Raw genomic sequence first — 27,510 nt, 5'->3', positions numbered from 1 at the left:
GATGCACTGCTCATCGTGCCTGCACTAGTTGAACTGCCATACTTCCAGTTCACGTAGACACTGGCGTCAGAGTAGTTATTCTTTTAGGGAACTGCCACAGACAAATCAAGGGAGATGTTTAAGAAACACAGTGCTACTTGCAATTGGTAGTAGACCCACTGCGATAGCTTAGTGGCTATGGTGTTGCGCTGCTGAGCACGAGTTCGATCCTGGCTGCGGCAGCTGCGTTCCGGTGGGAGCGGAATGCAAAAATGCTCTAAGTTGCATTGGATGAGCGTTAAGGGAATCCCGGGTGGTCAAAATTAGACCGAAGTCCTCCCCACTGCAACACTCCTTATAATGACAGTGTGGTTTCGGTATGTAAAACTACAGTATTGTTTTCGCAACATGTAGTAGCGCTGTAGAACCATGTCACTTCTGCATTCACTTCTGTCCCATCTATAGTGCACTTCTTCAAGTTTAATATGAATTATTAGCTCACCCAAATTCACACACTTCATTTGAATTTCAGGGTGATGGCAACTTTTTGTTGGAGCATCACAATGCTTAAAAAGGACACAAAACACATGTGTAATTTTATTATTTTTTGCCTTGCTGAGGAATGTATTGTAGGCGCAAGTCGTGTGCAGGGGTGACTTATACAAGTGAAAGTGGAGCATCCGTGATGTGTCCAAGAAAGTGCTACCCGTCATCTCTTTTTAACACGCTCATTTAGCGTTAAGTAGTGCATTTTGTCACATTACTTAGAGTAATATCTGGTATTCATTTGTAACCATGAAATTCCTCGAATAATGTGATAGCTTGGATATAGCAGTGCACTGCATAGAAGAGGAAACTTGTGCAAGGACACCACAGCCAGAACTCTCCATGGGCAATATTTTGTGATGGTTACATACGTATGGTCATAATTTTTGCCTTACATCATTGGCCACCTCACCACTGCGCCTGCTATGTGGCACCAAAACTGGTCACTCCACACGTGACAGACGGTGATGTATGGAATAGGAAGAGAAGGATCATTATGCAGTTTGTAGTCTGTCCTTGTTAAACTTAAGATCTTTAAAAACTCGCTCATCTTTCTTTTTATTTCACGTAGGTGTCAGCAGCTGGTGGTGACGTCGGCAAGAGTGCTGTTTGATCTCATCACCCGTGAAAATCGCCAGGCAAGTGGACAGATTCACACGGCTTCATAAGATGCAGTTTCCGAAAATTGCTTGAAATTAACAGCGGATTTTTAGATAATCAGCGAGTAAGTTAACTTTAAAGCTTGTGCAACAAACCTGTTTCAGGTAATTCTTTCATGCTTTTGAATAGCATCTGAGAAAGCGTTAGTATGAGCCAAAACTTCCTTTTAGAGTAAAGTGAGCACAGCAAAGAAGTAGAAGTCAGCTGAGCATATACTTAAGCATGAGAAGCTTTGTAAGCATATGTAAATTTCTTATATGTTTGGTAGCCAAAAGAAATTTTTCCTATACTTTCCGAAAAAGTACAGATTGCACAAGTGTATTACACAAAACCAGCTAGCTCTTCATAAGTATCTAACCACGAAGTTTCCTGTTTGCTCTAAATTTTACACCTTCACAGGCCCATATTTACCCAATTTCGCAGTTATCTAATATTGGAATGTAGAAATAGTCCTTTAACTGGTTGCGCCAGTGTGAGTCTCTTCACCTGGTCCCAGCAGTACTAGTCCCTTCACAGGTCGCTTGAACTAATCCAACTAGTCAACTTGCTGGAGGATTTTTTGTATGGACCGATGATGGCACTAGTAAATGTTCGGTCTTTCCAACTTATCCTGCCACGGATCTCTTGTAGTCCTTCAAATGATCCCTTTAACTAATCCCTTAGCTGGTCCCACTAGTGCTGTTCCCTCCAATGGCCGTTGAGCTAGCCCTTCCATCTAGTCAACTGGTCCCTCCAGCACTAGTCTCTCGAACTGGTCAACTTGATGGAGGACTAGTTGAAAAGACTCATGTTAGCACTAGTTGGACACGCTCCAGCTTATAACTACTTTCCACTTCAACAAAATAAAGAGAGTTGGATTACAATATATTTGTTCATCTTAAACCTGAAGGGTTGCTAGCTCTACATCTTTTTGTTGATGTTCCTGAATTTCAGGTGGGCATTCTCAAGTTTTACTGTAAATAAATATGTAAATAAAATTTTTAATACTGACATGCATATATTGTTTACTATTTTTCCTGTAACTGTTTTTAACCTTCTAACAACTGTTAAGTCATTGCTTGGGGCAAGACATGCCTATATGTACTGGAATTTTCCTGAATGTTGTTGCCAATTTTATCATGAGTACATCTTGTCTAAACGTCTTGTCTATTTGGGTAGCATGCGATACGTGAATAGTGGTGTACATTCTAGAATTTACATGAGCACTAGTGATTATGTGGGAGTGTACAGTGAGTCACAAATAAATAGCAAACACATTTGACCCGTGCAGCAGCTTTTCGATGATTGACGACTGTGCTCGCTGCTGCTGTTGTGCTTTGAGTGTTTTTTGTATTGCTGGGAACAAGTTTGCCCAACAAAGAGTTCAGTCTTTAATTAACGCTTTGGCAGCCTTACTCTTTGCCGAGAAACATGACAATACCGTTACAAGTTAGGTTTGTTCAGAAGTTCACCTTTTCTGTTTCTTTTTTTTTTCTATTTCATTTCTGGCCATATGAGCAGGTCAGGCTGACAAATGATCCTGGGCGCATCAAGGCAGTGGTTGACTTTCACTTTGTCCGGCGGCCCTATGGGAAGCAGCTTCCAGCGGAGGAAGCCAATGGCCAGCCCATTTATTTTGGCTCAAGCGGCGAGTGGTCGGACCACATTGAGTCTTCCTGGCGTGTTCACAAGCAGAAGGTGCGATTGACGATTCTGGATCAAATGTAAAAGCATAAATTAAAGGTCTTAACTTCTCGAGGCAACTGACTGAGAAATGCCGTAATTGGGGTTTCTTTCTTAGTTAGTTTTCTTTTTGTTTTCACCTTAAAAAAAAATACAAGTGGTTAAATCACCATTAATGACCTGTCCCCTGATTACACTGTAAAATGTTTAATTAAATTGCGTGATTTTTTATTTAAATTGATTATTTAGTTGTCTCCTGGTACTTGTGAATGTTGTTGAATGGAGGGCAGGCTAAGATAAAACATATCAATGAACCTTGTGTGATTGATTGTCTGTTTAAGAGGTGTGCTCAGATTCCTCCCCCCCCCACCCTCCCCTCTGTGCGTAAACCGTGCTGCAGGTTTTGGTGTCCCGGTGGCTGGTGATGCCGGTCAGGGAGTCCGACCAGGTGGTGCTGCGGGCGTCGGGTCTCGTAAGGCACGCGCGTGGCCACACGTGGCTTTTTTGTTTCTGCTGACCACTGCATGCCTCCTCCTGTTCCCTCGCAGGGTAACAAGGAGTGGCTCTATGGCTGTACAGCTGTGCGCAAAGAAGCCGCTACGGGCAAGCTTCTCTGGTAAGAGTCAGTCAGTCATTCAGTTGTCAGTCAGTTCATCGATCATTAATTCATTTATGAGTTGGTAGCCAACAGATAAATAACTAAATAAAGTCCGACGAGTTGGAATCTATATACAGTGAAGCTCTGTGAGTGCATGAAGAGACGGAACACGAGTTTGTGTTTATCGAATGTCCGCACAAAGTGACACAGAAGGCTTTATTCAGGCATTGTGGAGAGACTAATGCAATGCCGCCGCAGATGTGCGAAGGCAAGCTTTCTGGTTCTTTTATTCCCCCCCCCCACGGCTGGCATTGCCACAGAGACGCAGAGGTGAGCGCCATCTAGTGGTGGTGCAAGGAACCCAGGGGTGCATGTAGCTTACATCTTTCACTGTGTTTGGTGGGCCTAGTTGGTTAGAGAACAGCCAGGCTGCAGCACCCAGGTTGACGAAAGCTGGTGAGGTTCGCAAAACAAAGCTCTGCGTTTAATAAAGCACATGCAGCTTTAGGATGGAGTGACTTTCCCACAGTTTTGCCATATCACCTACCTTTCAACCATGTTGTAGAGTATGTGTGGTTAATGTCATATGTTATTGTTGATGTTATATGCATTAAATGTGTGGTTAACACTGCTAATTATTCCTGTGCATCCACCCTTTATGTAATACCCCTTAGAGGGGAGCTTAAGGTAATAAAGTCAATAAATGAATGAATGATGTGCAGCCACTGCTACCACTACCTCATCTGAGAGTTTAACTCGGATGAGATTTAGACTGTGAGAAGTGTCATCACATTTTGTTCTTTTTGCCCCTCCAGCACGATGGGTGTGAGCCTCTCCCGGGAAGGCGCGACACTCCCTTATGAAGGATCTTACGGCATTGAACGGCGAGGCTTCCACGCATCTGGTGCTGAGTTGCGGGCGCGGGGCTTGCGGGCCTTGGTGGTGCATGTGCGACCCACTACCTCCAAGGCAAGCCAATCCAAGCCTCTTTTCTGCGCCCGTCGTTTCTCCAGAGCCCTTCAGTTCAGGGGGGTTCCCACAATAGGTGGCATTCACATTGCACCATTCAACGATGCTTGCCTCAGAGTGATTGGAACCTATCTCGGTGGCTGTGCTTTGACGTGCCATGGGTTCTGCGTGAAATTTTAGAAGCCGAAAATGGTGTCATGGTTGCCATGCTTTGAACACCAGGTATTGTACCATAGGGCTTTGTATAGGAATGCCAGGCAGTTAGGCGCTTCAAATGGAAATTGTTCTCGGAGAGCCAGGACACCATGAGTATGTCTCGTGAAAAGCATTCCATCTGCCACAGCTGTCACATCTCTGTTACTAAAACAGCATGACATTGTTTTCTCTGTATTATTATGTAAGAACTTTTTTCTCTTTAAGTATAAGCACTAGTGATAGCAAAATGAAGGAAAGATAAAAATGCCTATGCTCACCAAGCTTCAGCTTTGGCCATATTGTAAATAAATAAATAAATAAATATGTTTTTGTTGGATAACATTTCAGTGCCATCAGACAAGAACAAAAGGAACACATAGACACTCCACAAGGGCATTGTGGTGTCTACATCTGCCTTTGCTTCTTGTATGATAGTGCTAATATGTTATCCAACTTCATGTGCCAACATGCCTGACACTCAGCTGTTATATGTTTTTCGTTTGCTTCGGTTTCTTGCAAAATATATGCAAGAAGGCCTCCTCTAAGGTGATAAGCAAGTTGCCGCTTTTTGCCGTATTATTGCGCAGAAATTTTCTTTCAAAACCTAAGTTATTTATGTTGGTGTGTACGGTTGTATCAAATGTCAGTGACGCCACCTTTAGGCTGCTGAGTTTGCAGAAGTGACGGGAGTGTCAGCACTGTCCTTGCCGCTGTATCAATTAAATGCTTCTGCTTTCTTTCCCTACTTTTATGTTGCATGTGAGCAAACATTAACAAAACAGGTTGTGAACTTGGCCCCAATGGTAATTTAGGGTAAACTTGCAAAAACGCTTTTTGAAAGGAACATAGGCAAGGAAGAAGGCACCACAAACACGGCACTACTTCCATCTAACATTTATTGAAAGGTAAACAGAATAGATACTGGAGAAAAAAAAAAACCCAAAGAAAATACATTTTGTAGACACAACATGTAATGTTGACGTCAACATATTTTTTATCCGGGATATATTGTTAACCTTACTATCGTTAACTGCTGTTAATGATCACGTGATTTTACAGCAAAATTTACAGACAGTTGATGAATGATGTGCTTGTTGGGACGTGGAACTGAATACAACTAAAAGTGTGTTGGTAAGAGTAACAAGAAAAAAAGAACCCGAGTGTGCATACACATTCAGTTACTAGGTGTGAGATAATGGAATAAGTTCTCCAATGCAAATACCTTGTTATGTTGAGCAACAATCTCGCCTGGTCCTTGCATATGTCTTCTATATGTGCTTCAGCAATATGTAAGTTGGGGTTTGTTCAAGAGAAAACTCTAATCAGCATCTTGGTGTTAAACAGTTATCCTACACTTGTTTCATTATGGCAAACTCGAATGTGCCGCTATTGTCGGGGAGTTCTACAAAAAAAAAAAAAAATTAACAATATTGGAGAGTTAGAGTGCGTTCAAAAGAAGGCAGGGAGAGTATTCCGTAAGTGTCGACCTAATGGATATGTTGCTGTTGAAATTCTGATCGGCTGGGAGCATCTGTCTCCTTCTCGCATGTACCCCAGCTCAGCCAATCATAACTCCATCAGCAGATGAAATAGACAAGTCCACTAGGTGGATGCTTACAGAATACTCCACCCTAGTATGGTTTATCTTTAATTAATACAGAAGGAATCACTAATACACCGTCTTTTGCAATGTGGCAACACAATATTCAGTCCTTGGAATTGCTCAGAAAAATATTTGTCAATTGTCAGTTTTGTCTGTCTTGCAGGAAATAGTATTGCCTTAGACTTACCGAAATGTTTTAGACCTCGCAACACAAGGAAAATCAGGCACACTCGCGGAACATTGCTGGCTCAAAATTTTTTGCAGGACAAATATATTTAAATATAGCTTTTTTCCTAGAACTGTTGCAGAGTGGAACACATTAACCTGTGCTTGTATTTGGTAGAAATTATTTTGTTTGTGAATTAGAGTGTTATGAAATTCAAGTACAGTAGAACCTCATTGATTCGATCCCGTTATGTATGACTTCCTGGCGCCAACATTCCCGATCGAGAACACAAAAAATGCTCCATTAGAGCTATGCTTATTTTTTAACATTTCATAAGTTTCCGGAAAACACGATCTCTCGCTACCAGCGTTCAGTACATCGCCAAACTGCGATCGTATGATCCATTTTCTGGCAGCTAGATCCCATGTAAACAAGAAAATGCGCGAAGCGCATGTGATGGAGAACAGTAGCTTCCTGCAGCAGGAGCTTTACCGCAATATTTGCCCATTTGTCTCGCATGAAAGCACTAGCATGTGCTCAGTTTCGTATTCTGCTAACAGCAAACCTCCTCCCGGGTTGTCGGATGCTACATTCACAGCTATCGCCACAAACCCTATTTCAATAAGCATCTTCACCTATCTGTTTTACAGTGCATGAAGCGCAGTGCCGTTGGGAGTGTACTGTACGCTTTTAGTAGGCGATAACCCAAATGCAGCGCCGTTTTCTGCTGCAGGCAGCGGGATGTGAGCGTCATATTTCGCTTCGGCAGCATCCGACCTCGCCCATTAGTTTAATTTCATTTCGGTTTCCCATTGCCGTCTTAAAACACTAAGCAATAGGAAAATAATGAAACATGCCTCAGGCTGCCAAAGCCCACCAGCTCGATGCGCGTTGGCATCTCTTACCTCGTGCTGCAACACTTCGCATAACGTTTATGTCAACTACAGTTGAGTCTGTCAAATTTTTTAGTTACTTTGGATCCTGTTTTTTCTGGTCAGTATGTGTTTCTCATGTGCTTTTTCCGAAACGTATAAATGAAATTCTACTGTATACTGAACCATAGCACTGAGCGAAAGTGTGTAAATAAATGTTCTCTACTGGTGGCCATACTGCTGCCATTGTAAAAATGTTTAGCTTGAGTTATTGTATGAGAATATCTGAATTATAACACTAAAAGTAAACTGTTCCGTGAGCTGAAATCACTTCAATCTTTGCAACCGAAGCTCCCACCCCCAACCCCTCTACTTCTTCATTTTATCAACTCCTGGCTCTTGTGTCAAGGTTTTACGCAAGAACCACAACTATTTGCTTTGAACCCAAAAAATTGGTATTTGCACCACTCTAACTATAGTAAATGCTTCAGCAAATTATGTAGCACACAAGAGTACTACTGCTCAAACCACTCGATTCTAAATTATTAGATCGGAATTAATATTGACTTTGAATTTGAATCAAACCTGAAATCTGCTGTTCGCTTACCCTTAAACTGAATGCTAAACCCTAACAATGCTGTAGAGCATGGCACAAGGTCTAACGAGTCAGAGCCGTGACCGCAGATGACCGTGGTGGGCGAGCGTCTGCAGTCGTCCGAGCGGTGGCGAGATGTCAGGCTACCCCCGTGGTGGGGTTCCTCCAAAGTGCTTCTGACGGTGCCACTGACAGAGGGGGCGGCCTTCTACAACTTGAGCCTCCACGGCCTGTGGCATCCCTGGCAGGCCTACCACTTTATCCTACAATCAAAGATCTGCCGCACAGGAACGGAAGGTGCGGTCTTGAACCAAGTGTAGCTGTGCATAGAAATGCAGTAAAACCCCTTCATAGGGATGGAAACTACGTGGATAAACACAAATGACAAATGCGGAGACATTAACACAATGCGTGGTGCCTTGTGATCACATTGATGTCTCCCTCTTTGGCCTTTCTGCTCTGTGGTGTCGTTTGCAAGCCATGACAGATCAACAAGCCCAGCAATATGTTCTGACTTCTGATAGGGCGTTTTAACTTGTCTGTATAGGCTTTTCAACTGGTCACACTCGAGTAGATGATGTTGAAGCATATACATGTGGACTGTTGCAAGCAAGCGTAAAAGGGAGGTACGCCAGTGATTCTGAGTAGGTGCTCATGCAGACTTTGAGCAGTACATGTTTTAAACACTGCATGCTTGGCACAGTCCATGCTCTGATATGTCCGCAATTTTAGTAGTGCATACTGGAAACAGTCAATGTCTATAGTGACACCCAGAGAGCTTCCGCTGGATCCTACCATTCACGGAATTATGGAATACTGCAGGTGCAGATTGGAGTGACTGTGGTGGTGGCGACCTCTTGTGACAATGTGCTCAGCTATGACGTGTTTGCAATTTTCGCATTGCAGGAGTGACTTCTCACTGGATCAGATCCCACGAGAAGGCACACTAAAGTTTGAGAAATTATAAGGAGGAGCTAATATATGTTCATGAATATCTGTTTCTGCCTTTACTATGCCATTATGCCAGCAGCTGTATAAGTATAGTTTCATTTAATAGTTATTTCTGCTGGTGCTAGTTAATAAACCTGTCATCTCACTATATTGTTACCAGTGCAGCTGCTTGTGTCTATGCCTCTAGTATCCCGTAAATGGTTATACATACACATACAGGTTGAAACTAGTTTTGTGGCCTAAACATATTGTGAAACAGGCATGCTGCGCATATTTGTGGCTACTCAATTTCACGTATTGTTTTTTTCTTACCAGGGCTGGTCATATCCATTGCTCAAAAGATCTTGCATGCCCACAAGTTTTGTTAAGTTTTATTAACTACAAAGTTCACGGAAATTTAAGGGGTGCATTGGGAATGGAGTTTACAGCAAACTTAATTTTGCCAGAGGTTGCTTGTAGCTAAATTTACCTGATTGAAATGTCATGAAGGGAAAGACGGGAATTCCGGGAAGTTACACTTATTCGCTGTGAAATACATATGCGCATACGTGCATGGTGGAATACTGTGTAATATGCATTTATTGTGGTTTACAGTGCATAAATGACACAGCTGAGAAAAAACAGTAGTGTTGATCTGTGTTTTATTGCGATAGCAATTATATGGACACTTCAAGCAAAGTTTTGCCGTCGGCATTGTCATGAGGTTTCGTATATATTTAGGTATATGCCAAGCCATGCTATATGACATGTGCTATACGCAATTATATTGCCATCACTAAAGTTGCTTGTACCAGGTCTTACATTTTTGACAAGATTATCCCGCAGAATTTTGAGAATGGCTGCCCACAAACAAATGTCATGAAACAAAACATGGACAGCGCATGCCATTTATCTTAAATCTTCTCAGACTTAAATACTAAAAGTGGGAAATGAAAACAGAGCTCAAACCTGAAAATGATGCAATTTTATTGGCGCGGCTGTGCACTACTATTGGGATCGGCCCAGTAAAGTGGTTTGAGACATACCCGATATGGGAAAAGTGGTGGTAAGGTGGCTAAGAAAAACGTGAGCTTTAATTAATAAACATAAATTAAGTTGTCTTGTGGCAGGATCCAAGCTGAGGACCCTTGGCACAACAGCTCGTTTTTACTTAGCTTACCTTTACTTCATTTCATACTGCCACTACAGCTACGAGTCTTGAACTTCGTGTAATATTCTAACATGTTGCTATCGCATTCATTGATTCACCGTTATGGCGACACTGTGATGATTTTTTGTTATTCATCATTGTCTGTGTGCTGTTTCTTCCCTCTCTCAATACAGCACGTGCCTTTCTTTTCTTTCTTTTCCTCGTGATTGCTGTCAGCCTCGGTGTCAGATGTCAGCCAGTCTTATCGAGTCAAATGTGTCATTTTCCTGTTTGCGACTGCGTCTAAATTCACTAATGCCTTTTATTTTTGTTTTTCTTTTCCCTCCTCTTTGTATGAAGGTGATGGCTTTGTCCGATTCCTGGTCCCTTGGGGCAGCGAGGACCTCTTCTTTCACATCCGCTACCCGATGTATGCAGGCACTAATCACGTTGACATTGCTGAGCGCAGTTGGACATTGTTATGTTATTAACTGCACTTGGAAAGCATGCTAAACTGCAGTACCAGCAAAGAGAGGAAGGTATATCCCTGATTAGTATGTCCTTTAGAGAAGTGCCAAGTTGGTTTTATCGCAGTGGACGACAGCTCGAAATATGGCCGCTGGCCATATTTGGCATTGGTAAAATCGTGATTACAGGGCAGCTAACTTGTTCCTCATCTGAAACAGCGCGCCATTGGGATGGTTGGTGATGATCAGAACTGAGCGTTTTGAGCATGGAAGAAACACCTTGAAGGAGACAAGGCAACAACAACAGAGGGCTCCGTCGTAGTCTCGTCTCCTTCTCAGCATTTTTTTTTCGCGCTCAGCATGCTTAGCAGGTTCGTTTATTCTTTCACCATCCTCCTTCATATTCCCATGAACTGGTACAACTCGCACGCAAAGATGTTATTACACAAAGGGGACGACAAAGTTAGAGCATTATATCCATCTTGCATCTGCTGTGGTAACTCAGTGGCTGTGGCATTTTGCGGCTGATCACGAGGTTGAGGATTTGATTCCCATTTAGGGTGTCTGCATTATGATGGGGGTGGAAGGCAAAAAACACTTGTCTACTTAGATCTAGGTCCACGTTAAAGAACCCCTGTCGATCAAAATTTATCTGGAGACCTCCACTACGGCGGCGTACCTCATAGCTTACAGTGCAGCTTCAAGAGACTAAACCCCGCAATATTTTTAAATCCATCCCATGCTCAAACTGATATCAGTCCTGGCTGCTGTCTTCTAGTGCTGGGCGCTCTCCTTGAAAATAATCTGATATTCCTTCCTGTAACAATGTGATGGGAAGGAATGTATGAAAGCGATAGCAACAAACTTAACCACACATTTATTTACATATACTGCCATCTTGCATAGCAAGATATTGCAGGAGTGAGTGCATGCATATGTCAATCAATTGAAGAATACATTTGAGTGGCAAAAAGAAAACAAACAATAGAAAAAGAAAACAATATCAGGAAGAGCTAGTTGATTAATGAACATAATTAGGTAATAGGTTGGAACATACATCACTTGATAACTTGCGTAAGGACCCCTCAAGGCCATTCCAAATCGCAATTGTATGCAGAAAAAAGGAAAACCTAAAGCAATCTATCGTTGCATTCAAAGGAACAATGTTAAGACGATGACTTCTTCTGGTGGGCCGAGAAGAAGGGTTAGTGAAAACAACATTTTAGCAATGCCTCCACCACCATGTTTCGAGCAGCGAGCAATGCACGGAAGCCACCTTGGCATTTGTTAACGGCTCCATCCAGGAGGTTAGTCTGTGAATTTTTATGTGCGCTGCATCCCTTGCATGTGTTAGCACAATTCACAGAAATAGGCCCTGAACTTTGTGTTGGGCTGGCGACATAATTTTTCTTCTCTTTTTGCTGGTACTCTGGTCTTTATAACTGATGTCTGGGCCACATTCTTGTATGGATCCCTTTTTTGATGCTGTTCCTTTTCGCACTTCGTCAGTGGTCAGAGTGAAGCGCCGCACCAGTTACGAAATCCAATAATCCCGCCCCCGTAATAGTCCCAATAAGAAAATGACAAAAGCGATTAATTGTCCATCCACCTTCTTTTATTTTTTTCTTCAACTGCGAGGCTTTCTTTCTGAAGAAACTCGTATTGGTTTCAGTTGTAGCTTCGTGCTACAATTCAGGTGGATGGCAAGATTCCCCTCTCATGTACTTTGCTCCACTTTTTGGGCTTCTGCATAACTGATTTTCAAGAATGTGGCGATACATTATACTAATAAAAATTAAATAAAATGAAAGGAATGCTGTAACTACACCGAATTGAACGGTAAAAAAGTTGTTCCCCTCAAACATTGGATGATCTTGTATCCTCACCCACAAGAGTTTTCAAATTGGAGTATCTGCAAAACACCAAAATGTAGGGGCAGCCAGTGCATGGCACTTTTGAATAGAAAGGTGCAGTGTGCATTTTCTTTGGGTCCCAGCCACACAGCTTCCCTAAATTTCAGGCTGATGCATCTTATTTTATGGTTTATGCACACCGAAAGCTCTTGCGGTTAGGTGTAGTTTGGAAGTTTGAGCATGTCATGACAAAGCAACGGGGAGTGTCTGAGGGAGTAACCTGTTTGATTACATTAAATCCAGACTTTGAGGAGCCTAAATGCTGCATAATTCTGCGTTAGTCTGTCTAAATTCTGCACAATACTGTAATTCACAAGTCATGTTCTTGTCCACGTGATTCAGGTGGGTACCAAATATGTACTATGATTTCATCTTGAATTGCAACCAGCTAGAAATCACGGAAGCAAAGCTCTCCTAACTGAGAAACTGACAAGTAGATGAATGAGATGACTCCAACAGAATAAAGCAAAAAAAGAAAAATAATCAGGCAAATTAGGTGGTCTTTGTTTTTTAATTTGAAATGTCGATATACTAAAGAAAAGGGAAATGAAAGTGGAAGAAATGACATCTTTGTGCTGACAGGAGTGAAAAGCACAACCTCCTCCTGTAACAGTAAATCTAGCTCCTTAGCTCCACCAATTATTCTGGCTCACTGTGTACATAGTGTGGGTCGCAACTCTGGCAGCCTTGATACCTTGAGGTGTCCTACGAGGTATTATTGGCTGTTTGCCTGCTCCCAAGTTCACGTGCTACGTGACCCCTGCAGTTGAAAAGATCAAGGCCGTGACTCGTGCTAGGGTAGCGCTTCCGATCCTAGGTTCACTAAATATTTAAAAAAAGTTAAAGCATGCAGGTACCAGACACTTTTAGAGTTGATCTGAGCAAACTTGTGGGGAGCTGGCAAGACAAAAGGGTGCATGTCGATGAGGTACGCGGTACAGGCTTCGGTGATGAGCAAGCAGTGCAACCGTCAGCCCAGGCGACAGAGACAAGAGACGCAGCACCCCCACTGACCGGAGTGTCTAAACCCTCGTATACTGCAAAGCTCTTGCACGGCGACATGTGCGCCTCAAGGAGCTAGTCTGCCTATGGCAATGAATGTGCCCCACAACTCGGCTGCATGTGAGCATATGCCTCGGTGGAGAAAGTCTAACCACGAAAATTAGCGAAAGATCTGAGGAAAGCTGTTTGCTTTAAAACGGAAGAAAGAAGGTCCAAAGAAATCAGTTCGGCTTATTAAAAGGATGGTATGCATGAAGGCACATATTTCTTGCAGTGAAAATGATTTAGGTAGCGTCTGCTGTTTCGTCGCATAATTCCATAGTGGACATAGCCAGTCACCGGCACATCTGTCACGATGGTATAGATGACTACATGTATGCCGACTCATTATATATGCGCAATCACGTGTTGAGTTATTTGGCAGGACAGCAGCAGCACCAGCCACGGTCAGCAAAATCTGGCAGGGTCCGTAAAGAGAGCTCTATTTTAGAAAATTTTATATCTTTCTGTGCTGTGCTGAAACCGCATTGTGCCATTGCATATACTTTTTCAAATTGTTGAATTTTAACCTTTTTTTTGCAGTGCAGCCTGTGAAATGTAGTTCTGATTTCACTCCGTCTTTTCTCCTAGGGGTTCACGCAGCGGTCCCAAGGAGACGCCGATGCTCGTGCATGTGCAGAGCGGTGCGGGCACGAGCGATGGTCCGCCCCCGCAGTTGCACCTGTATCTGGATCCCGAATGCAGCTATGAGCTTCGTGTCGAGGCTGCCTGGAAGACCAGCCTGGGACAGGTGGGCACTTTCGGAAGGAACATTGCGTGACAGAAAGCTTAAGTATATTCTCCGAGCAGTGTACTGGTGTGGGTGGGTTGGTATATATTGCAAGGTAGACATTTCGGTCAATTGGGAAGGTTCCATGGTGAAGTAGGGGAGTGCAGTCAACAGATGGGGGGAGCCAAAGAAAAGGAGAACCTGACTCGCAACTGACAGTTTATTGAAGGAAAAACATGTATATAAAGGAAACCTAACTGCACAATCACCAAGCTTAACGAAGGCTGCCTCCTTACAGTGAGTATTCAGAAATAATCAAGCCCAGTCAAGAGCAAACAGGACACATGGCGCAGGCTTCAAAATGGTAAAAGTGATAACCAAATCACCAATGCCGGAAATATGTGCATGAGTGTTCTTTCTGTGGCTTTATTGCAGAAAGAGATAAATTTTATAAACAAAATTAGGCTTGAATTTGTGATTTGGTTATCACTTTTAGCATTTCAGTTCCTGCACCATGTGTCTTGTTTGATTTTCAATGGGCTTGATTATTTTTCAATATTCACGTGCAAAGAGCAGCCTTCGTTAAGCTTGGTAATTGCGCAGTTATGTTTCCTTTATATACATCTTTTTTCCTTCAAAAAACTGTTGGTTGCGAGTCGTGTTGTCCATTTCTTCGGCTTCGTATGTGTTGATTGCACTCTCTTACTTCACCGTGGAGTTGATATCTGTAATCTATGACGGTGAGGTTTCTTCAGCATAAAGTAGGCAACAAAAACGTACTCTGCCTCTTCTCGTGTTTTCATTCCCTAGTTTGTATGCAAAAACCCACCATCAGGAATAACTATTCTCACTGCCGCCGCTCTTGTAACTGACTTCTATTCATAATTGCCCGTCATGTTCTGAAATTACTCGCTGCAATGACTCGGTGGCTATGTCGTTCTGCCGCTTAGCAAACAGCCGTGGGTCCGATTCCCAGCCCCGGTGGTATCTTGTCGATTGGGTGAGATCAAGAAATGAAAACTCGCCTTGCTCTCTGGCCTGGTGCAGATGATGAGGCGACACATCACCATGGTGCCTTCGTACTGCGTTGCCATCACGCTAGCCCTGCTGGCCGAGCAGCTGCTCTCCGTGCACACCTCAGGTACGCAAACTCAGCCCTTGGCATCACAGACTTGGCCATGAATCTCGGCAGCATTGAGATGCCCAGGCAGCTTATATTTAGTGTCATAATTTATCTTAGCCTGAATGGGACGCTCAAACGTATCTTCTTGAAAGCTGAGCAACATGCAGGAGTGAGTGCAATGCATTTTAAGGAGTATACTATCGGTGAAGAAATTTATTAAAGCTGATGTCTGGGCCACCACACCTGTTATAGCATTGAGTTTGGAAAGCCGCACAAGAGGGAAGAGAAGCAATTTTTCATGAAAAATGGTGGGAGGGTTCCCTTCTGCATGTGGCATAATAATATTTGGCTAGCATGTTCCTGACAGCAATGTCTATAGGTTGCAAATATTGTCCTATTATGTTCAGAATTTGTCTGGCACAGTGTTAATGCTACCGACAAACTTAACAGTGCCTGCTTTTCCATTTTGTTTTCAACAGCAGCTGCCATGTAAGACCTCAAGTTGGGTTTCAAGCTATCTGCCATGCGCTTCTGCGTTCCCTCTCTTATTGCTCATAGTAGTTTCATGTCGGTGTCTGGTGTCAACATTATAGAGCATGTTGACATGTTGAAACCTGATAGTGTCATTATAGCACAAGTACAGTTGTCCACTCATATTGCGGTGTGTTAGGGCTTGAAACAATGTGAGGTAAGACCAGGACAGGAAAGAGTGTCACTCGCAACTTTGTCTCACTTTTTTTTTATCTTTCTGTTTGCTTTGTGTTCTAACACACTGGAAACAGTATGAACAAACTACTCTAGCAACAAGTAATGATAGGTTGTTTCCACTTTTTGTCTAGAGTGATCAAGCACTTTCTGGCAGAGGAAACAAAGAATAACAACAACAGCTACACATGTTTAAGGCCAACTACTGGTTTAAGGCTAGTTTAATGCTAGTTCAATACTAGTTTAACCCCTTAACTGCCGATGACGAGATAATTCGGCATCACAAGTGTCCACTGGTGCCGATGACGAGTTAACTCATTGGGAGTCTATGTCAATTTTCACACAAGTGTATGTGTTCAGTTTCTTGTAACTTTGGCAAGAAAATAATGCACAATGACCTTCAACAATTTTTTTGAACCTCTAAAAATTTTTTTCGGAATTTGTCACGGCAGCTAAGGGGTTAAGGATAAATACTATGTTATCTTGTTGCCCTTGCAGCTTCCTCTGTTCACAAGCATTGGCTCTCAAAGTGGCCAGCAATGTACAGATATAGTTTTTTGTTTACATAGCACTGAACTGATTAGTGTTTTAACAGAAGTGTGGGTGACAGTACATGTTGAAGTCTGCTGTCAACATTGTAATTTGGTCTTGAGTTGATGCCTGAAATCAGCACCGCAGCATGGTGACATGTGGGTGCCTAGTACCATTGTTATAGCATGCCATTTACATGTTAATGTCTGCTGTCAACTTTATTTCATTGTCAACACGTAGCTTATGTCTTGTATGATCATTATAAGGTGTTTACATGTTGATGTCTTCTGTCAATATTGTTGCTTTGTCAGCGTGTTGGTTCCTGGTGTCATTACAGCATGGTGACATATCGATGCATGGTGTCATCATTAGAGCATGCTTACATATTGATGGCCACTGTGAAAGTTCTAGCTTTGTTGATATGTTTGTGCTTAGCATTACCATTACAGCATGTTAACATATGAATTCCTAGTGTCAATACTGTACAATAGACTTCTGTTAATTTGATTTCTCGGTTAATTCGATCCCACCCGAAAGTCCCAGGCAGTGCCCATGTATTTCTAAAGACCCAAACTTTCGTAATTTAGATCCTAAAATTGGCCTTCGCTGGATAATTTGAACTTGACCAGCCAGCCTGCGTGCGCCTTACCCCTATGGTGACCCTAATAGCGACCCCTTAAGTGGCAGCGTTTGTCTTGGCGGAGCTTAGGGGAAAGTGACGCGTTGAACACACGTCATCTCCCGTCGAAAACGCCTATTTTCGTCGCACCGTAGGAAGATTTTCAAGCAATAACGGTAGCTCACAATGTCTGATCACGGTATTTAACCAATTCTAGTGCGTGCTTTTTTCCCCCCAATAAAAGTGGACCAAAAACCACCTTCACGTCATTTGTATGCTTCGCTGCATAACACATCTTTACTGCAACCGAGCTGACTTTAAAAAATTGTGCGGCGAAGCTTACTTTAGGAAAGCGACTGCGACTGTGCAACACACGTTACACCCTTGCTGATTTTTCTTGCTAACAGAAAAGGGGCTCGCATTAGGTTTCCACTTCGTTTAGGAGCTTTAATGTTATCTTTATGTTAGTTTTCTGCTTTGGACACATAGAAAGCTGGCACGCGTTTGATTCGGGGCCATATAAGAATCGGCCGAATCAGCAATGTATTTCGACGTTTTTTGTGCGTCTTGTTTAATTCGACCCACTGGATAATTCGATAAACTTCGTCGGCCCCGTCATGTCGGATTAACGGAAGTCGAGTGTGCCATGTCAATGTCAATGTTATAGCATGGTGTTACATTGATGCCAAGTGTCAACCCATAAGCTTATATAATACCTTGATATTCACCTGTGCTTTGTGGAGATTCGTTGTGGACTACAGATTAAAAATAGCATGTTAAAAACCCACAGGTGTGTGCTTGGACTTCAACTGTGCCTTGCAGAAGGCTGAGAGCTTCCTGGAACTCACTTTACTGGCCAGCCTGGCAGAATACTTCTTTCAGTGAGTACAAATATATTACGTATGTGATCATTTGTTTCGCTGCGTATCCAGGAAAACAGCATACTTGCAGTACAGCATCAGAGCACAATAAATCAGTCGTCATGATCACGATCACTGTCATGCCATTGTAGCCATCATCTTCATCACCATTATCACCGTCATCATAATGCTTTATTGCAGTTGCCATAAAGTTATCATCGCCGTCGTCATCATCGTCATGCTACAATTGTTGCCATCATTGTTGTGCCATAGTTCTTACCATCCTCATTGCTATCACGCCATTGTTGCACTATCATCATCAAGCCATTGTTATCACCCATTGTTTTCATTCCATTCGCTTTGACATCGTTGCAAAGCCATCACAGACATTGTTGTTGTCATGCTGCTATCATCATGCCGTCTTGTTGTTGTCATCCCACATGCACTCATGTCACACTCGCAGTTTCACAGCTTATGTGGACGTGTGCCGTCTGGTAACACTTTGCGTAGCCTCAAGGCTAGAAGTGAGCTATCCACAAAATGAGCGGCATGACATTGATTCCCGCAGCGCAGAGGATCTGCATATTTTCTGCCCAATTATTTTTGTAGCAGGCATACAAATCCTGCACTTATTAAAGAGTTATTGCTTTCTCATGTTACGCAGAAAGCCTCGTTAATCTCCTTTTCAATCTCTTGTGCAACTGCTGAAGGCCATGTGTGAATCAACGTTTAATGAGCACATGTAGACTGAGAAATTATACACAGCTAGACAGGGTGACAGTCAAGTGACTGAATAGAGGGACAAGTAAAAATGAGTGCAACAGGTAAGCGAGCGAAAAACAATGGCAGCACGACGTACCCTTGCATTCGCAGGAGCCTGTCGGAAGAAGGTAGCGTTCTGGTCATCGACAGCATGGCCACGACCAGTCCCTGGGAGAACCTGGTGCTGCGCGTTTCACTCTATTGCATTGGATGCGGGGCAGTCTATGTGCTGGGAACCCTAATCACAGGCAGCACCTACATATCTGCCATCGCGGTCAACAGGTAAGTGGAAGACATTCCACAAGACTACGTATTGACTACATATTGACTACGTAAGACTACGACTACGTAGACGGAAACACGGCATTGCAAATTGTACTCCGTTTCGCATATAGCAGGCAACACTGCCTATGCTAGAGGAACATTTCACATGACCTGCATTCAAAAACAAAAAAGTGGTGCGTTCCACGTGACAGGAGGAAATAAGAATGTGCTAGGGCCATTTGCTGTTACATAGACCTCATTCGTTACAGTCACAATACATGAATCACTTATCGCACAGAAGTGATCACAGATCTTTACCTTAACTGCAGAAAGAGGAGTTTCCCGATAGTGTTTGTTGTATAGCTTCCACGGCACACTTACTGCATTTGTGACGGAAACATAGTGCGTCACTTACTGGAAGCACAAAGCATACAAACAATACATGGTTTTGCACAACCTGAACCCTTCAGTTACGGTCGAGTAAATACAGTACATGGCAGGCATGCGAGAGAGGTGCCTATCATACTTTTTCATTTAACTCTCTGGGTGTTGCCACAATGCCCTCTGGAACTGCTTGGTCGTCGGCACAGTGCCTTCTGGACGGCTGTAGTTGCATGTGAGCCCTCCTCCCCCTCCCCCCCCCCCCCCCACCTCGAGGACATTGAAGAAGCGGCGGCACTTACCGCCAGGCTTATGACAGAATTCAAAAAGGTGTACAAAAGAACGCAAGCCGGGCATGGTGCTTTGTGTACCGGAATCGCTTTGGGTACCCAAATCCATTTGTGTTCACCAAATCTAAAACCCCCTGCAGCCTTGCCACTCTTCACTTGTCGCAGCTTGCATGCATGGAAGGATCGTGGGAGAAGGGAAAAGTGCTGTCAGAAATCTTGCTTTGTTTGGGGTCTTTTCAATAAAATAAATGCTGCTGCTAGCCATGGCGACCCTTGTCAACAAACTGCTGAGAAAAAAAAAACGATAGAAAGAATTATAATTGAAGGTACGGTACGGCACATTTCTGCTATTTCTGAAAATAAACGCCGTGCAAGTTTGTCCGTGCAGACAGCTGACGCAGGGTGTGCAGGCGCAGAGTTGCACTAAAGAAACGCGGCATCAAGGCAACCATGTGCAAGCAGCTGTCCAGCAAATCAACACTTCAGCCATGATGTCATAACCTTGCAACAGTGGGAGGCTGTGCTGCATGGTGGATGGGTGCTGGTCTGTTATGCACAGCACATTATGCACAGCACAGTTTTGCCTGTCTCTCATCCAAAATGCGTTGTGCCATGTGAGGGAATGACAGTGGTAACGTTCTTGCAGGCTATGAAAAATGTCGCACAATGCCTGGAGCAAACACATCTCGCTGTGTGTTATGTGTTCTATGTGAACAAACACAGGTGGTGCACTCAAGGGAACGTTTAGCGTCGCATCACGACGGTCGTATGCCTTCAACACCACCGCCAAATATCATCAGTGAACACAAACAGCATGAGAAGCTTCGCTTAGATCGATTCCCACAGTGCGTGGGATCTGCATAATTTTTTTAAAGGAGTTTCATGCATGTTCTGTGAAACACCTTGTATATGTGGTGACTTCACAAGAGGCTTTAGTTGTAATAGTTCCTGAGTAAATTTTACTTACACTATTTCATGACATTTTTAGTTCTTGCAAGATTTAAAACCAGAAGGAAAGAAATATGCATTTATTTTTTCTGGAATCTACAAAAGAAAAATAATACATAAAAGAAGGTGTGAAACAGAACATGAGGCCAAGTGCTGTCTCTATATGTAATTTGAGCCTGTTTAGTACGTACATGGTTTAGGTGGAAAAGCTGTAGCGTTGACATTTCTTCAGAAAATTTTCCGTTGCTTTTTAATGATGTTTTTTAGTAATTCAGTATCTGAAAGAAAAAAAGACATTTTCTATCGTTTATGAGAGAGGGCACACAAAAGTGATGTTGAATAAAGCACACTGCCATGTGCTATTTATTGTCCGATATGTGAAGGCATTGTAGCCAGTTGTTTAGTCAACAAAGGCATTTATGCCGATCTCCCGAGCAGTGCAAGGGGGAGTACATTATGCTTCCAACCAACTGCAGTAGTTCAGTGGCTACAGACTTTCTTACGGAAATTGAGTGACGTCATCACGGGTCGTTAACATTCACGTTTCCTATCTGTAACAAATAGTGTGTAGTACTTATGGTTGACTCATAGTGTCAGCATGATCGTATGGATGCATTCAGTGCTTAGCATCTACAATAACTTGATATAACTGTGCAAAAATTGATAAATCTTTCCTGTAGTAGCTAAATATGGTGGTGCCTATGAACCAAAAATAAAATCGACTATGGCATTCCACTGCCAAGCAAGAAGTCGTGGCTTCTATTCTGGGTTACGGTGGCTACGGTCCGTTCCAATGAGAGTGGAATGCAAAAACACTCAAGTACAGGGCTAAAGAATTCAAATGTGAATAGCAACGAATGCCTTTTACGCACAATTACCTGGATGTGCCACACATAATCGCTCGTTAACTGCTTTCTAAGCACAGAGTAGTCCCAGGTGTACTTTTTATAGTTTGAATTAAGCGCCTGCTGCTACTGGTGAAACTGGAAACAAGGTAATGCATTGGAGCAGTTTCAAAATACTAGTTCACATTTGAAGTTATGAGCACTGTACTTCAGTTTAGCTGTGCTATGAAGGCACACAGCTAGTTGAAATTTATATGAAGCTCCCTCAGTTGTGACACCTCTCGTAGCTTGTATGGTGCTTTGCAATGGTAAACTCTATAATTTAACTTTATGCTGCTTACAGAGTGCTCGCAATGGTGAGAGGCACTCAGAGGAGTCCACCGCCTGGGAAGCAGCCATGGTCACCAAGAGTGTTCCTCTTGGTGGCTGGCCTGCTCCTTCTGATTGTAGCCACATGTGCTGCTATGGCATTGTTTCTGGGCAGCATCGTCTTCGCCATCAGGGTGAGTTGCCTGTCATTTAGCTGTCTTGTGGCCTCTGCCATAAGTTTGTTGAGGAGAAGTCAAGTGGAAGTCCTACTTAGACATGTGAGGTTCGAAAGACTAGTTTCGTGGAACTGTTTCGTGAAAATCTTCCAGTTTCGCCTCACCAGCACAGAGCCAGTGCTAACATGCCTTGTGATAGACATCAAAACACCTTTGCAACAATGTTCACATCTTTTGTTAGGCCTAGCACATTGTTAGGCCTAACATTTTGTTAAGCCTAGCAGCATCAGAGCAGAACGACCTCGGAGGTGGCAACAAATCTTTAATAAATTGTAGCAGATTAGTTAGCAAATTAGCAAACTAAAACATTAAGAGCTGTTAGCAATGGTGGATTCCAATCTAAATGCTCTTGCCTTTGGTGCTGCGGTGTTGTCATGCTCCCTGAGAGATTGTTGTGAGAGGCTTGCTGTGCCAAGTTAATATAAAGCTAATGTGTATGTGTAAATTTCGACGCTCTCATGCACGTATGGTGTACATCCTATACTGTATAGCACACACACTTTTTCTTTTTCTCTTTTTCATCATGGCAACGAGGTTGTATTGGGCACGAAAATATGCTGATATTAGCGAGAAAAATTTTGTACAGTCTTCATTATATATGATAATTCGTTATATTTGTGCTAGATTTATTTATTTATTTGTATTACCCTCCAGGCCAGGGGGCATTGCAGAGGGGAGTGGTATGAACAGTTTCAAAAGGTTACAAGAATGCAGTAAGTTACAATGAAAAGAAGAAATAATCATTGCTGATATTATACAATATTAGCTAGTGCTGGTTTAAAGGCTTTGTTATCTGTAATAGTAACAATGTCTGGAGGAAGATGGTTCCATTTCCGAGATGTTCGCGGAAGAAATGACTGAAAAAAACTTTTGGTGTGGCACGATACAAACCCTACTTTGAAGGAATGGTCAATGCGATTGGTCAATACATTGGTGGCGTAATTAAATCATTTCGTAGCACAGGGTGATAGTATAATTTATGAAACAGAGCTAGTCGGGATACTTTTCGGCAAGAAGCCAATGGCAGTATATATCTGGTGGAGGTGGACGTTCCCTGTACCTCGTCACGGAGCTTCGCAGTGGACGGTACGTCGAGCCTTCCTTCATGGCTCCCGGCGACGACAACCCGACTCCGCTGGCTCCGACACCTGCTGCCACTTCGACGACCTACATCACTCTCCCCGCTCCCCGTGATCCTGGCGTATTCTCGGGCCAAGATGGGGAAGACGTCGATGACTGGATCAGCCTGTATGAACACGTCAGCCGCAATAACCGGTGGGACCCTACTATTATGCTCGCCAACGTAGTCTTTTACCTCGGTGGCACACCTCGAGTTTGGTATCGCACGCACGAAGATGAGCTCACCAGTTGGGATTCACTTAAGACACAGCTTCGAGACTTGTTCGGCAACCCCTACGGTCAACAACTTGCCGCGCAGAAGGCGCTTTCCGGCCGTGTGCAGACGTCAACAGAGCCCTATGTCACGTACATTCAGGACGTCTTGGCTCTGTGCCGCAAAGTTGACACCCACATGACTGAGTCAGACAAGGTTTCCCACATCCTCAAAGGCATTGCCGATGACGCCTTCAACTTGCTCGTTTGCAACAACGTAGCGACGGTGGATGCTGTTATAAGAGAGTGCCGCCGCCTGGAACTCGCCAAAAGCCGACGTATTGACCAGCAGTTTGCCCGTCTGCCCAACACCCCAGCGACATCTTCCTGTGCCGACGCTCCTCGTCCCAACAACACTGCCGATGTTACCAGGATCGTCCGGCGTGAGATCGAGGCCGCCTATCCGGCTGCCTTCGACTCCAGTCCCACCAACACATCTGCAGTCACGGTCTCACTGATCCAGGCAGTTGTCCGCCAGGAGTTTGAAAACATGGGTCTTCACACCATCTGCTCGGCCCATCGCCCTAATACCCGCCCGGCTTCTTCGATTTCGCCCCGTCCCGCATCTTCTTACCCCGCACCTCCACCAGATATGTTACGTAGGAAGACGCAGACGAAAAGCTATGTACAAATATATTTACAAGGAAAATACGCTGCGCTTGGCCAAGAGGCAACAGCCCGCGCTAGCTTCTAATCGTCGTCGTCGTCTTCACACTGCTGGCCTTTCGTGATCGCGCATATTGTGCCGTAGCAATATTGAGGTTTGACTGTAATAGTGCTAAAATGACATGTCCATCTCCACGCATGCCCCAGCTGGTGTACCAGTGCGCGCGCCAGACAGCTCAAGAGGAGCGACGGGGTCCCTCGAGCGAGACGAGCGGCTGGCGTCTGCAGCTGTGCCTGCTGCACCTGTGGCTTTGGGTGGCCGTCCTGGGGCTGCCCGCGGTTATAGTGTGGTTCTCGGTGGGACCCCTGTCCCCCCAACCGGGTGGCGCCGACCCGCTCGCGGTGACTGCAACCTTCCTGCTCTTGGCGCAGGCCGTCCTCTGGCAACCTTTTGTTCCAAATCCCCAGGGGTGAGCCGATTGTTTTGTGCAATACCGATTGAAACAATTGATGATTCATCAACTGATTGATTCATGTTAAGAGGAAGCTTTAGCGTGGGAGCTTCAATCTAAATGCAATCCCGGCCACGGCGGCCGCATTTCGATGGGGGCGAAATGCGAAAACACCCGTGTGCTTAGATTTAGGTGCACGTTAAAGAACCCCAGGTGGTCGAAATTTCCGGAGTCCTCCACTACGGCGTGCCTCATAATCAGAAAGTGGTTTTGGCACGTAAAACCCCAGAATTTTTTTTTTTTTTTTCAATCTAAATGCATGTGAACTAATAAGAAATTTGTTTGCTCGGCAACGTCGACTGCACCGATTTTGATGAGGTTTGTTGAATTTAAAACAAAATGTTAAAAGCCTAATGAATAAGCAGATTGTTTATTTAGGCTGTTATATCTTTAATAAATGTCATTGAAGATTGCAAAGTCAAAAGGATTTCTAGTACCAAGTTTTTCAGTCCTGCAACTCAACTGAATAATCAATAATGGTATCACAATTCAGTAAACTACACCTATTATGACATACGAGATGGACAAAATCAATGTAATATACAACACTTAGAAATATCCCCATCTCTTGAGTAGGACTTTTGCAAAACCCTCACAAACATTGTAATAGGTTCATGTAAGCTGTAAATTCATATATCAAATTTGTTGGCTTTAGATTCTGTAGCAGTAGATGCAATTTACGGGATTGTGATGTCTGTTTTTGGCGCTGGGTTACGGATTTGTAGACTGTGCTTCCATTCTTGTGAAACTTGCCAGTTTCTGCAAACTTTTGTAAAAAGAAATTTCAGACCCTAAATCAAAATTTTTGTTCCCTAGCATCATTAAAACTTTACTTTCGCTCTCAAATGTAACTAATTTACTTGATGTCATTCGAGTTGTTGGATAGTAAAAGCATTTCCTTGTTTCACATGTATTTCAATAGAAAAATTGGAGTTGGCCCCGAGCTAAAGCTTTCTCTTAATGTTCCAATCAACACAGAAGCTGTGAGAGAGGCCATATTGGGGGAGGAGGTACAGTTTATTTTAATGACCCCCCTCTGTTGGCTCAGGGGCCATGGCATTCTGCTGCTGGGCACGAAGTCATGGGGATTTCACCATTACAACAATGGTATTCTAAAAGGGGCATAATAATATGCTCATGCGCCAACATTTGGGTGCACACTGATGAACCCTAAGTCGTTGAAATGAATCCACAGCCTTCATATATCACCTCTCTTATAGCTCATCCATTGCCCACTTGTATTTTTGGTCAAACTGCTCATTTTCTTGTGCGTGTTTTGCGAACATAATTTCAAGTGTGTCAAACCATGTTAGTGAGAAGAACAAGGGGGTACAAGGTTCTTGATATTTTATTTTTCAGTCACAACACTACCAAGTGACGGAATATGAAGCCACAGATAGCATAGGGAATGTTAATAGTCAGTATTCTGTTTCTTATTATGTGAACATGACACGCTCTGCTGCTTGGTATCATTGTGACTAACAAAAAATTGAACCCCTCGAATAACTCTATTCATCTCGCTTGTTGTATGTAGCCAGGGTCTCAAATTCGGAAGTCTTGATGCCATAAGGTAGCATGCGAGAGTTTATTGGCCAGCTGCTTGCCTCTAAGATCGCAGGCATGACACTTACGTTAAAAGCGTGTTATACGTCCACCGTGTTGGCTGCGAGCTGCGCTGGCTAACGTTCCCAGTGCTTATCTTGTTCACAAATACCCGTGAAAGTGGCCAGATAGATGGTGCTGCGGTAGGTTAGGTGGTAAAGCACTGCATGCATAATGCAGGAGATGTGGGTTTGGACCCTACCTGCAGCAAATTACCTTTCCCTCTGCTTTTATTTTCCCTTTACCTGATTGTTCCTATATAAAAAAAAATCTGGAATCAAATGAAACTTCATTTGCCTTGAATACAAGGACAGGCGGAGCCACAGAAAGCTGCTACCAGAAGCAGCTTGACGAGGCTGCCGTCCCCTAAATGGGTAGCAATGGGTAGGCACAGAACATAACATGAAAGAATGCTTTGTGGCAGAATAGACTATAAGAGTACAAATTATAGAAAAAAAAAAATGGAAAAGTACGACTGAAATACTAAATGTACAACACATACATAAAAATAAGACGCGTTCTAATGAAATCAGTGAGGAACATCAAAAGTGAAAGTAAGAAAATAAATTACGCACATTAAGAAACAAAATGCTACATAGCTTTCAAAATTATTAATGAAGAATAAAGAACTGTTGGTGCATTCGAGTCGAAAGAGATTACTCGGGCATAATTTACGACAACGTAAGAACTAACTTCCTCTGTGCTTTCTCTAGCCTTATTGTCTGTCACTTGGTATGGTCGTGACGCACCGTGTTAGTCTTTCGAGACGGCACCGCAAATACGAGATGAAGTGTCACAGCACCATCTGTCGTGCAGGTTGTACTACCGGCCGGTCGCGTGGTTGTGTCGGATCCTGTCATTTGCTTGCGTGCTGCTCTCTCCGGTGCGGATGTACCGAGCGGCACCGCTCATCGCAGTGGCCTACGTTGCACTGGCGCTGCAGCAGCTGCTCTCTCCACAACAGCTCGGTCACAAAGCCGACTGAACAAACATGCGTCGGGAAATGGGTCACAGCTTCTGCCAGGTCACAGCATAAGGACAAATAAATTTTTTTTCTCGCGGCGTTTCGGAGGTAATCATTTGACTGCAGCAGCAGTACGTGGCTTGCCCAACACTGGAAACTCGTCTGTCTCTTGGCCTGGTAGCCAACATATCTCTTCTTGTGCGCTCTCCGACGCATAGCCCTCACTTCCGACTACTCTCTCGGATATGAACGTGCAAATGGAGGTGGTGGTTCTTCCACTCGTCTGTTAATCTCTGGCACACGCTGAATTTCGTCAAGCCATGTTCAACGCATTCATTGTCTGGGCTTCATTTGAGTAAAATGGCCCTCTCTTGCAGCATTTTTGTCTCCTGAGGAGGCCAAGGTTTGTTAACAGCGAGACGATGAGAATTGGGTGAGAACATCTTCTACTGAATGTGTATGTCATGGCCACAGCTAAGTTGTCA

The 27,510-nt window shown here is 43.6% G+C and overlaps 1 protein-coding gene across 1 annotated transcript in view; it reads left to right on the top strand.

Annotated features, from left to right (window-relative positions):
- PGAP1 (GPI inositol-deacylase) overlaps positions 1–27,124 on the top strand; it is a 40,441-nt gene extending 13,317 nt beyond the window's left edge. The window contains exons 8-21 of the mRNA XM_055067794.2: positions 1,097–1,163; positions 2,686–2,862; positions 3,248–3,319; positions 3,396–3,463; positions 4,261–4,414; positions 7,935–8,142; positions 10,286–10,355; positions 13,938–14,097; positions 15,124–15,217; positions 17,845–17,935; positions 18,788–18,958; positions 21,748–21,907; positions 24,155–24,417; positions 26,878–27,124. Coding sequence (XP_054923769.1) covers positions 1,097–1,163; positions 2,686–2,862; positions 3,248–3,319; positions 3,396–3,463; positions 4,261–4,414; positions 7,935–8,142; positions 10,286–10,355; positions 13,938–14,097; positions 15,124–15,217; positions 17,845–17,935; positions 18,788–18,958; positions 21,748–21,907; positions 24,155–24,417; positions 26,878–27,046 — 1,924 coding nt within the window. The 3' untranslated portion in view covers positions 27,047–27,124. The remainder of the gene's footprint in view (positions 1–1,096; positions 1,164–2,685; positions 2,863–3,247; positions 3,320–3,395; positions 3,464–4,260; positions 4,415–7,934; positions 8,143–10,285; positions 10,356–13,937; positions 14,098–15,123; positions 15,218–17,844; positions 17,936–18,787; positions 18,959–21,747; positions 21,908–24,154; positions 24,418–26,877) is intronic.
- The last annotated feature ends 386 nt before the right edge of the window (positions 27,125–27,510 follow it).

The sequence above is a fragment of the Dermacentor andersoni genome, chromosome 8, assembly GCF_023375885.2.
Source record: "Dermacentor andersoni chromosome 8, qqDerAnde1_hic_scaffold, whole genome shotgun sequence".
NCBI lineage: Eukaryota > Metazoa > Arthropoda > Arachnida > Ixodida > Ixodidae > Dermacentor > Dermacentor andersoni.
This window is presented reverse-complemented; position numbering and strand designations above follow the sequence as displayed.